The sequence below is a fragment of the Macrobrachium rosenbergii genome, chromosome 12 (genome assembly GCF_040412425.1).
Source record: "Macrobrachium rosenbergii isolate ZJJX-2024 chromosome 12, ASM4041242v1, whole genome shotgun sequence".
NCBI classification, from domain to species: domain Eukaryota; kingdom Metazoa; phylum Arthropoda; class Malacostraca; order Decapoda; family Palaemonidae; genus Macrobrachium; species Macrobrachium rosenbergii.
The window spans coordinates 17,293,001-17,305,500 of NC_089752.1; the positions used below are offsets into that span (position 1 = coordinate 17,293,001).

A 12,500-nucleotide genomic window follows, 5' to 3' on the forward strand; every position below is an offset into this window, starting at 1 on the left:
ATTTCTTTATGAAAACTTCCGTCGCAAAGACGACTAAAATCGTTTATAATGGAATTGGATAAAGTCGCTGTCACCTGGAGAGATGTCGCTGTCACCTTCTCGAGAGATGTTGCTTTCTCATTATTTACATTTCCCGTTACGACCGGGATCTCCTAAGCCGCACTACCGTTACAATAACAATTTATCGTCGTCATCGTTTACTTGTTATGCCGATTGTTATAGAAAGAGCATCAGCGACGTAAGTACGGGCTCCATATAAACGAAGGAATTAATGTACGCTATCTCCTAATTAACCCATACCTGCGTCTCCCATATTCAGTCGAGAGAGCGTTCTACCTTCCATTATTAATGGTGATCAAGGTAAAATGATTTGGTAATAGGCTTCATTATTCATCTCTAGGTAATGACGCTCATAACGGGTCTTGTGAAATGTGTCTTGTGAAATGAGGACACAATGCATCCGATTCGTTATCATGGGTTATGTAAGGCTGGCCTAATTACTGCGAAGTGGTTGTTGCCGAACGCCCAAATTCGTGCTTGATTGCCCAATCAAAACGTGATATCGTATAATTATTTCCTCTCTCTCTCTCTCTCTCTCTCTCTCTCTCTCTCTCTCTCTCTCTCTCTCTCATTAATCATTCCCTATATGTCTTTCTTCTTCTTCTTCTTCTTCTTCTTCTTCTTCTTCTTCTTCTTCTTATTATTATTATTATTATTATTATTATTATTATTATTATTATTATTATTATTCTCTGGTTCTCTCTACAATTATCATTATCATTCTCTATCTGCCTCCCTTATTAATATTTTTATTCATTCTCCATGGTTCTCTCTGCAATTGTCATTATCATACTCTCTCTCTCTCTCTCTCTCTCTCTCTCTCTCTCTCTCTCTCTCTCATGTCATTATTAATCATTCACTCTTCCTCTTTCACGGTTGCATGTGGACACGCAGAAGCCCACGAACGACTAAAAAGCGCCCTTACTTCCAAGCGATGCCGAAGCTGGCCAGGACCGTGAGGATGCCGCCCACGATGAGGGTGCAAGCGAGAGGAAGGGGCGGCGTGTGCATGGGGTGCATCCCGCTCATGGGCCTCATGGTGATGACGTGGTAGAAGACCGACCCCGTCGTGATCATGAGTACCCCGCAGAAGAAACTGAAGAGAATGAGGTAGGCCCGCGACGTTGGGGCCATCTGGTGAGAGAAGAGCCCCTTGTACCGCGTCTGGCCCTTCTTGCTGTTGGACGTCCCGCCCGAGGAAGAAGAGCTGTTCGATGGAGACATTTTTTGGGAGGGATCTGCAGGAGGAAGGTAGAAGGTCTAATGAGTACTAAAGGAACGTTATGGAATCATGATTATGAGGAATGACGCTCACGTCAGCAATGATCACGTCATAATGAACGTCATTCTGAAATTATTATGACAATAACCAACGAAACTCATGCATGGAATTCTTAATGAAATCGTGATAATCGGTAATGACACTCACGCACAGAATATTATAAAATGATGATTATGATTAATGACATACACGCCATGAATTATATTGCAATACTACTTAAGCAACTTTGCTTTAATGAAACACCAAAGGATACTGCATTCAGTCTCATAATATGATATTAAGGCGTGTCCAGACATAAAACTATTAAAAATATAACAGCCTCCTTTTATGTGGTTAGGAAACTAATGAGATTTTCAACATGAATTTAGGGCTTCAATGATTTAGTAATTAATAAACCCTTGAAATACAACTGATTATTCTAAAATTAACGATTATGTATATATATATACATATATACCTGTATATATGTATATATATACATATATATGTATATATATATGCATAAATATATGTATATATATATTAAACGCCTCATAATCAATATAACTTAAAAATTTATTTTCAAAACCATTAGGAGTCTGTAAACTACAAGTGAGAGTTTTATTGGCACGGCAGTAAAAGAGAGACAGTTATGAAAGTAACAAAAAAGCTTTGATGACACATCAGTGACTATATCGGTACCATTCACAGAAGTGAAAAGAAATTCTTACAAGCAATGCAATAAAACTAAACATTTGAAGTTTACAGTCCCTTTACCGTCCTGTTTATGATGTTTCATTGCTCAAATGCCATTAATTTTTATACGTGTTATAAAGTCAGTTGATTACTGTTTGTAACCTTCCCGTGAGTAATAGCTTGTATTATTTTATATTAAATTGATGAACGTATTGCTCCATCATATATAAACATTGATGAAACGATTTTGTTATTCTTTTTTATGGGATAAAGTGCTTTTTTAAATATAATTCCTTAGCAAAAAGTACTCATCGTATTTTGTACCCAAAAACAGCCGAACCAGATGATTTATTTTCTAAGACATTCCGGCCAAATATACTGGAGCTAACAACGCTATGTCGGATGTCAGTTGTCACAAAGTAAAAATAAATATTGTATTTTGATTAACAGTTGCGTTGTGCTGTTCATCCTTTCACCCCATAGAAATAAGTATGCCAGTAAGGAGGTCAGTACTGGAAGGATAATTTCATGATCGTTCCAGTAGGAGGACAAGCGTTGTAGTGTGTGGTAATACTCGATGAAATAATTATATTATTATTATTAATATTATTATTATTATTATTATTATTATTATTATTATTATTATTACACAGAGTCGTATGGCAAATTAAAACAAAGGTTCAGTCTGACCACGTGAAAGTTCTTTCTTTTTACCAGGAAAAGACTCTGCTTGACTTTTGCGGTGATCAAAAATAATTTGTTGCATGACGTTATCCTCTGCTTTCCTCGACTGTATAACAGGTGGTAGCAAATCGACCTGTTATATTCTATCGTCATTTTATTGTATTGATTGTGACAATTATCTACAGTTATCACCACATCCCATTTTCCTATTTTCAGTTTTATTCATTTGCCCAGATGGCCCTCGGGTCTCATTGTGATCCGTTGCTACTATCACCAGAGCCCCTACGGTGTGTTGCAAGTTTGTTCATTATCCTTTACTTGTCTTACTGTTACGTCGTTTGTCAACTTTTCCCTGTTCTCTTTAACCTCAAAAAAAGTATCTTTTTTGATGCATTAAAGTTATTCTTTCTTTTAACGCTTTTGTTAAAAGTAAGTTTTCTTATCACTATAGTGCCTGCATTTTTTGGTGTTCTAAACTAACCAAAATATATCTTAAATGCTTTCCATAATTTCGTATTGCCCCGTATAATATTGCTATACTGCCAACGAACTTTTGATTAATAATTATAATCGTCAATGACTGCTCAACGTCGCTAATTCTAACAAACGTAGTATATATATATGTATATATAATAGTTATATATATATATATATATATATATATATATATATATATATATATATATATATATATATGTGTGTGTGTGTGTGTGTGTGTGTGGTGCGTGTATGCGTGGTAGAGACTCGAGTACAGAGCAAAATATTGAAAGAAAGCTAAGCTTATTGGGAATTATATGCGAATTATCTTATTTAAATTGGCCTGACGAGAGTGTATTTAAATCGCGTCATAGGTCATTTATACAATCGAAAAACTAATAATAAAACCATAAGGACAAATCAAAGGCAGTATTATTAAAAGTAACTTTTTAAAAAAGAGAAATCTCCATGCAATATATACACAGCTTTATGAGAAAAATTTGAATATATCGGGAATATGTAAATCTTGACACGGCATTCAACTCAAGGAAATGAAGTTTTTTAAAGGAATTTAAAAAAAAGAAACTAGTATTCTGAGATTCCCTGCCTCAAAATTGAGAAAAACATGAACGAAGGATCAATTTGGTTGCAGTGTCCTTTTATTTACACTTTTTATTTACACTTGAAATTTAAACATTCATCAGATCATTACAAGTTTGGCAATCAAAAGTATTTAAAAGAGCAGGTTGCGAGTTTTACTTGCTTAATCGAACTGTTAAAAACATTTGCATAATAATTTATGAAAGTGTTAAATGTGAAAGCAGTAGCCAACAGTAACTAATTTTCTGATAAATCCTAAGCATGAAAATTGATCTAAAATGGTTGTTTTAAAACAAACCCTAATTACTAGAACGGTTTCGAAATGTAATTGCTTTAAAAACTCAAGTACTTCAAAATTCAGGCCTTATTCAATAACATTACTTCTCAGTAAATTCTAAGAATTACTGAAGGATAGAAATTAGTTTCTTATTTTGCATCATGGAGAAAATAGTACACAGGGGATACCTAATTAAACTGGGATCTCCTACTAATTCCGAAAGCAAGTTTCTTTATTACCACATACTTACATAATTATGGAAACTGACAAAGGTAAGCAGATGCCAAAGAGACCATTATACTCTGTTAGGCGTAAATTTAGTTCTTCATTGGAGGGGCGGTTAGAGCTCTCGGCTAGCACGCTGTTGGCCCAGCGTTCGAGTCTCCGCTGGCCAATGAAGAATTTGAGGAATTTATTTCTAGTGATAGAAATTCATTTCTCGTCATAACGTGGTTCGGATTCCACAATAAGCTGTAGGTCCCGTTGCTAGGTAACCAATTGGTTTTTAGCCACGTAAAATAAGTCTAATCCTTCGGGCCAGCCCTAGGAGAGCTGTTAATCAGCTCAGTGGTCTGGTTAAACTAAGATACACTTTTTTTTAGGCGTAAATTTCCCTCAAATAAAGACTCCTAATGCGATATATACATTGCCATTTTTATTTGCCATTATTATTATTCCATATTCTTGCACAACAAATATTAGTACACGGTGGGCACTACCCAGTGCCATGGATTCTGGAAAACAATTTTAGTATGTCAGTTCCTCATATCTCCAACAATGAGATTGATAGAGACTAAAGTTCCTCGTTGGACGAATCGGTAGAGTTCTCGACTAGCACTCTGCTAGGCCCGAGTTCAAGTCTCCTACCGGCCAATGAAGAATTAGAGGAATTTATTTCTGGTGATAGAAATTCATTTCTCGCTATAATGTGGTTCGGATTCCACAATAAGCTGTAGGTCCCGTTGCTAGGTAACCAATTGGTTCTTAGCCACGTAAAATAAATCTAATTCTTCGGGCCAGCCCTAGGAGAGCTGTTAACCAGCTCAGTGGTCTGGTTAAACTAAGGTATACTTAGCTTTTGATAGAGACTAAGCTGATGGCCAGATATATTGGCTGCTATACTTATCTTAATCTCTTTTCCCAGGCCACGTTACTTAAAACCTAGAGTGAACGCATTTCAATGGGTTCTCTACGTTCGCTCAAGGACATTTAGCAACAGATTCCCCGTATAAAAAACATGACTCCAGAAATATGGCTTCGCAAAACAATGACTTCTTTCGCTCGCTGTCAGAACTCCCAGTGCTTAATGAATATCCATAACTTCTCGCTCGTTTATATGTGTCAGAAACAAGAGGAATTATACACCTTTCAGGTAATATCATTTGTTCCAAAGGCGCCTCTTTTTGAGCGTGAAAGTTTTGAGATGTTGCTTATTCACTCTGACTGATGTGGCTTTTCCAGCTACATAAGACAGCGATTCATTTTTTTCCCCCCTGATTGTGACGGGCCTGGTTCTTTTGAAGATTTTGTTTTGCATTTATAATCAACAACGATTAATTTGTTATCAGTATTTCTCAAAAGTTTTACATAACCATTTATTACGCTATCAACATACCTTACAGATTTTCTCATCTTTTGTCCACCCTAAGGACTGTTTTATTTAGCTAAACAAGTTGTGTTCATTTTCTCTATTCTCGTTTTAAGAAAAGAATACAACTTTATAAGTTGACCAGCCATTATTGTCTCACTTAAAATCGAAAAAAGAAACTTTCCAACTATGAATTATACCTTTATGATCTCATTCGTGCAACTCCACAACTACGCAAGAAGTACTTAGATACGAAAAATATCTAGGTATCTTACACTAAATAATGTATTCTGTAGACCTCGAAGAAATGGGCTCTTCATGTGCATTAAATTTTATTATTTCTAAAGCATTCGAAACGTTCTCAGTGCATTGGAATGGTATAGGAGAAAATAAAATGAAAAAAATTACGGATGTTATATTTCCTTGGAAGTATGGCAGTATGCCTAGAAGATGGGAGACTGCTCTTTGCCGCTTAAGGATTGGGCATACTCGCCTAACACAGTTTTTTGATGGGCGTAGAGAATCAACCTTTTTGTGAGGATTGTCTGGTCACCTTGACTGTGAAGCACTTGCTGGTTGAGTGCCCCAGTCTTGGGGATATCAGAAGCTGTTGCCTCTCTGAGGCTCTTGGTCGGGATGGCAAGACTCTTGGAGAGGATGTGGTGTATGATGTTAGTGGCATTTTTAGATTTATTACAGACGCTGGTCTTCCCGCAAAAATATAATATTTGTTTTTTTTTTTATCTGTTTATTGTTTTTACAGGAGCTATGTTGTTCATTTAATTGATATCGGCATCAATGATCCAGTTGTCACGATGCCAGATAACTCAAAGTCATTCACTCATTCGTTCTCATTTCTTCAATAATTTGAATCCAGTTCTCTTCTTCCGCAAGATTCTGTCTTGCTGATGTTTGTCCCCTTACAGCGGGGCTCGGTGAAGCGTTTGTCGGTGGTCTTTAGACCTATAAGGCATATGGCAGCCTGGTTTAATTATCTATTAGCCAGAATTTCTGCTTGTAGTTTGCTTTTTACTTGACCGCTTTGTGTCTGTTGTTCTTTACGATACAACTTCCACTTCTTGTATATCTTTAGTGACATGTCTATGTGTTCATTATTCTCACCTAGTCTCTGTCTCCCTTTCTCGATGACTAATCAGTTCTGCCTCATTTTCTATTCATTATTCTTACTGATTCAGCCATTCTTCTTACAGTCTAGAATTTAATGTTGTTTGAAGTCGCTCTCGAATTGAATTCTTTACATCTATGAATTCTGGGGATCCCAGTCTGGTAAAGTACAGTGTCTTAATATCCCGTTCAATCTCATCCAGTTCTGCATGAACATGCAATTTAGCCCTATTCTGCAATCGTAATGTCTGGTTTTCAGGACACATCAAGGTGCTTTGAAAAATCACACGCGTAAGAAATGCGTCGCAGTTTCTTAAGCACAATCGAGTTTCCTTTACAGCGTATAATGCTGTATGAAACTCTCAGCCACGGTCCATGAAACTTTCAGCCACGGCCCGGTGGTGGCTTGTGTTGTCGGCACATACAGCGGTGCCAGACGCACGATCATGGCTAACTTTAACCTTAAATAAAAACAAAACTACTGGGGCTAGAGGGCTGAAATTTGGTATGTTTGATGACTGGTGGGTGGATGATCTACATACCTATTTGCAGCCCTCTAGCCTCTGTAGTTTTTAAGACCTGAGGGCGGACGAAAAAAGTGCGGACGGACAGGCAAATAGCCATCTCGGCAGTTTCTTTTACAGAAAACTAAAAAAAAAGGGAAGTTTTTAGACGCCGCAAATTATTTTCCTTCCAATTACCGAAGTTTTATATCGGCTTTAGCCTCTCCTGTCGAGAATATGCTCTAATAATAGGGTGTTTCCCACTCGGTTTCCCCCTCAAGTAGTCTGAATCAGACGCTGTTTTGTCTGATCAGTGACTCGTCCTTTCCTCCTCTCTAGGTCCCACAGAAACTCTTTTCTGCAGGTACTATTTCGAACACTGTTCCCTTGAGATTAAAGATACAGACACCCTCTTCCTCACATGCTGTCTCATAGTGTCTCTTCAGGCCTGTATTTCCCACACTGATTCCATGATTATTTCACCCTCAGAACTCGCTGCTAAGTCACAGTTTCTTTTTCTCTGCTCCCCAAGCTTTGGAATTCTCTTTCCGCTTCCGTTCTCCATGAATGGTAATTTTCTATTTGGCAAGAGGTTGATCTATAGCACTACGGTATATGGGGTCACACTCGCGTCTTTCTTTATTGTCAGCTTCTTCTGATCTATTAGGGAGTTTTAAGCTGCTCAGCCCAGCAGCCTTTGTACTGAAAATCAGGCCACTGTTTCTAAGCTAAAGATTAAAAAAAAAAAAAGAAAAAAAGATAAAGATTAATTGAAAAAAGTTTATCGAAACTGTTTTATCATCTTTCTCATCGTCGTGGCATTTTGAAAAGCAACACATACGACGAAATGTGAAGAGTATCGTTATGATTATCTCGTTATCATTCCTGCAAAAAACTTTGACAAGGAGCATCAAAATAACGACAGTATCTTAGACATCACATCAAATCATTTTATTTCTCTTTTATTTGTACATCATTATAAACGGAAAATAGCCCAGGTTAATCGAATGAACTCAGTTTTTTTCCAATTGCGGTTTGACCTTTTCGTAACCTTGCCTCGCCATGAAGTAGCCTAATCGAGAACTGACCTGGGACAATAATGCAATGGCTGCAGAATTATGACCAGAATATCTGCTGGAAAAGCATTTTGAGGAGAGCGACGTGATAAGGCTTGGTTTTCAAATCGACGGATTGTTCATGAGCTTATGAAAAGGAATTACTAACAGAAGGAGTGGTGACAAAAAATTTGTCAAACCTATAAATGTTCTTTTTGTTTTCTTAGAAGGAGAAATTACTTTTTGCGCGGGTGAAACGCGTAGGTTAAATCATGACTTTAAACTGAACACAAATTTAACACACGAATTCCATTCATTTTGTTGGATTTTGTTTTTGATATGTAGGTGAACGCTACGTTTGAGAAAAAGAACTCAAAATGTTACCAATCATCGCTTGTTCATGATACCTAAACTTTGCGGATAAAAATTCATTATCTAATGAAGGGTGATACGAGATAGCAATGTTTCTTAGGCAGTTTATAGAAAATTGTACATATTAAACGGAAACCATTTTGTTAACTTTAACCTAAATCCGTACTACCAAGTTACGTCATTTTCAGATGACATCACTTGAACAGGATTCCCTTGCATTTTATCCGACGACTATGTTCAGTACAATATGAGAAACTAAATTTAACTGCGATATTCACTTTATAGCACAGGTATTTATAACTCTCTAAATTTACAATAAATTAGTGAATACTTATACCGGAATGTGGTTACAAATCTTTTTTGATATTGGCGTCGTTATTAAAATCGTCCTACTAAAGTTACGCGAAAAGAATATTAACGAATGAACGTCATATCTTGTATTCATTACCCATCCAAACACAGCAAAATTCGCTATTAAAGTTTGCCTTTTGCGAAATAACTGAACAATAAAGAGGAACGAAAATTCCCGTCATGTCAAACGAAAATATGAAAGTGCGGTCAGCAACCATAAGAATAAAAATTTTGATTGAGAAGACTCAAAATATTGCTTACAACAATACTGACTAAATGCGGCAGCATGGTGCGTTGGTATTTAAAAATTTTCAAAGATTGTTTTGAAAGGAAACAAAAAAAAATACTCCCAATAACTTACCTTGCCACAGACTATAGCATACGAAATTCTTAGCACGATGAAAGTTGGTCGAAAGTTTTTGCAGTTAAAGCAAGACAGAGATGACAAAAACGCATCCCTTAGTTTAATTCACTTCTATTACCGCTAGTCGAGCAATCATCTCCCTTGAACGTAATCCGTACACATCAGCGTCCGAGTATTCAGTGAAACTCAGTTTGCACGTGGTTAGTACCCAGAGATCGTGCGTGACCTATCCGTTCCTCTCCCCAGTTGCTTCCCAACTGAGTTGTTGCAGTTCTCCAGCCTCGGGAATCGCTGGATTGCACCCGATCTTTCAGGTAGCGGGTGAGTTGCCGACTAGTGTTTTCGGCCTGCCTACTCAACAAGCAGTGATCGTGATAACCATGCTAATGAAGGCGGGAAATCTGGAACGAATTTGTTTGAAACAGATTTTTTAAATTTTCTTTTTTATTTTTGTTCGTCAATTTGGCACCGCTAACGGTAATCAGAATTTAAAAATAGACCGATTATTTTTAGAGTTCCCCCACTACTTTTAGGTTTCATCAAAGCTTGTGATATGTATGTGGGATTTTTGTTTGTTAGTATTAGGTTAGTACCAGGAATAAACATGGCAAGTCCGTGATCAGTAATCAAAGGAGACATTACGGTAAAATAAGAAAACCAAACATTAACCAATGATTGCGGAGTCATCGCTTACTTGGAGCGCCTATTAATCTTCTTCACTTTGTTAAAAGGCAGCATGCGACTACAGTAGTAGGCCGTCGAACCACGAATGAATTTTAACGAAAAACCTCTCTTTGTGCACAGCGGTGCTTCTCTAACCAGAATTTAAATATAAAAATAAAGGCTTTGAACAATACTTCCTACATCATGTTTTTTACGTATACCAAATTACGCAGTCAAAAGCGTCCTGCACCTCTGAATAATTTATAAGCAAGTAATGGGTGGAAAAAGTAAATAAGCCCAAACCACTGCAGTTCACCTAATAAAGTTTCCTCTTCTCAGGTCACTGGAATATATTAGTGATAAGCCGACACGACAGCCATCACCTCGCTGGATTTTTCCTTCGTGCCATTTTCCAGATGTGATGACTAGCAAAGAACAGTCATGTCTTTAATAAACATGAAGCGTTCACAGACCTGATGTGACTACGCTACGTGTCTTGGTACAGTGTGACTTACACATTTGCTGCATGTCATAAGTCTAGCAATAGACGCTATAGTAATACGTTTTCATTATGTATTTCATCGCAGGTCGATCTGTACTGTGGTGTCTTGTGCAACTTGAACACCATCGCATTTCTTTATTTTTATTTATCAGTCATTCAGGCAAGACTAATATCAGCCTTATCGTGAAAAAATATAACGGAGGAAAATAAAGTACTGAGTCTGGGACCTTGGATATATGTGGGTGCAGAGCAACAGAGAAGAAATTTACCATAGAAAGCTGGGTGTTTTTTCACATAGACAAAGGTCAAAGGGTACCGTTTGCAGGAACGAGAAAGGCAAAGAGTGATTATGCAAGGGAGCTAAAAGATGCAGGGCTACTGAAGGAGCAGCTCTTGCATGTCAGGAGGGCTCTGGGTACAGTTGAAAGGCCACAAATTTGCTAGTTCGAGGATTGTATTGGTGGGACTGAGGGAGAAATGAGAAAAAGTTGTAATAGTGATAGTTCAAGGTCAAGGAACTGAGAAGAACGAGAGCTGAAAGAACATTTTTCTAGGGAACCTGAATTTATGTTAAATCAAGATTGGTGAATATGGAAGGGTGGTCGTGCTAGGTGATTTATAGGCACAGGTAGGTGACAATTAAAGCGGTAACGTTGTTGGTAGGTAGAGAGTTCTGGGAGTAGATAAGAATGAAGGCTGTGTTGTGGAAATGTTTTTCAAAACGAACTAGATTGTTGGATATAGCTGATTTCTAAAGAAGAAACCTCGTAAGTATTCTTTTGGTAAGAGAAAATTATATATAAGTAAAAGAGTTTGTTACATTATGAGTCAGTACAGAATTGATTGACGGAGGAGTCAAATGGCAAATGTAACGGTGGAAAGACGAGTAGCAAGTCTTATATCTGATTACTGTTTCAGCGAAGCAAAAGTTAATATAGAGACGTTCTCCTTGGAGAGGAAGGGATGATATGAAGGCGTAATTTTAATTAAAACAAGTGCGTTTTAAAAAGGAGGTGAGAAGAGCATGTAATGAGGAAATTAGCTACGGTTGAAGACGCAGAGTTGAAAGGACCATAAGAATAGTGTGTAAAAGTGATGGTTGCAGTAATCGAGTACACAGGGAGTATTTGTGGTTATAGGATGGTAGGGAAAGGGGATGCAAGCAGTATGTGAGGACAACAACATTGGAGGATGGATAGGGTAGTGAAGAAGGTTAGAAAGAAACAAAGCAAGTACTGAAAATAGAAGGGCAAGAACTTTAAACGGAGGAGTAAAATGCGTAAAGAGAAAGGTTTAATGATCAAATTTATTACAGAACAGAATGCAAATAGAGAGTTGCAGTCTCAAGGTAATGCAATCCTGGATCAGTGCCACGAAGCGACTTCTGTGAAGATTTGTTGAATTTACTGAATAAAAGAGAAAGAGGGCTGAATGGCGCAAGAGTAGAAGGGAGGAAGATGGAGCAATGAATGTCAATACGGACAGAAGAAGAATGAAAGCGGTTGACTTGCATACTTATTAGGGAATGAATATAGTGGATAATGGCTGGATAAAAGGAGGGATGAATCACAGATGAGAAGGTGAAGCAAGAAAGATAGCAAAGAGAGTCTGTGATAAAACTTCCCTCTAAAGAAGTGAAGTGTGAATGTTGAATTAAAATTAGCTAAAAAAAAGGGTTGAAGATGTCTATATATATATATATATATAATTATAAATATATATATATATATATATATATATATATATATATATATATATATATATATATATATATATATATATATATTAAACTGTTTTTAATATACAATTCACTCTACTTCAGAATATCTGAAGGAATTATAACTGTTAAATGATTCATTTACCTGGGAGACTCGAACGCCCGACACTGCAGAATCGACGATTTTCAGTCAACGTCGATACAT

The 12,500-nt window shown here is 37.1% G+C and overlaps 1 protein-coding gene across 1 annotated transcript in view; it reads right to left on the reverse strand.

The window, feature by feature from the left end:
* LOC136844417 (uncharacterized) overlaps nucleotides 1-9,673 on the reverse strand; it is an 11,493-nt gene extending 1,820 nt beyond the window's left edge. The window contains exons 1-2 of the mRNA XM_067113589.1: nucleotides 9,411-9,673; nucleotides 986-1,298 (exon numbers count right to left, since the gene is read on the reverse strand). Of these exons, the coding sequence (XP_066969690.1) occupies nucleotides 986-1,284 (299 nt within the window). The 5' untranslated portion in view covers nucleotides 1,285-1,298; nucleotides 9,411-9,673. The remainder of the gene's footprint in view (nucleotides 1-985; nucleotides 1,299-9,410) is intronic.
* Nucleotides 9,674-12,500: the final 2,827 nt, after the last annotated feature.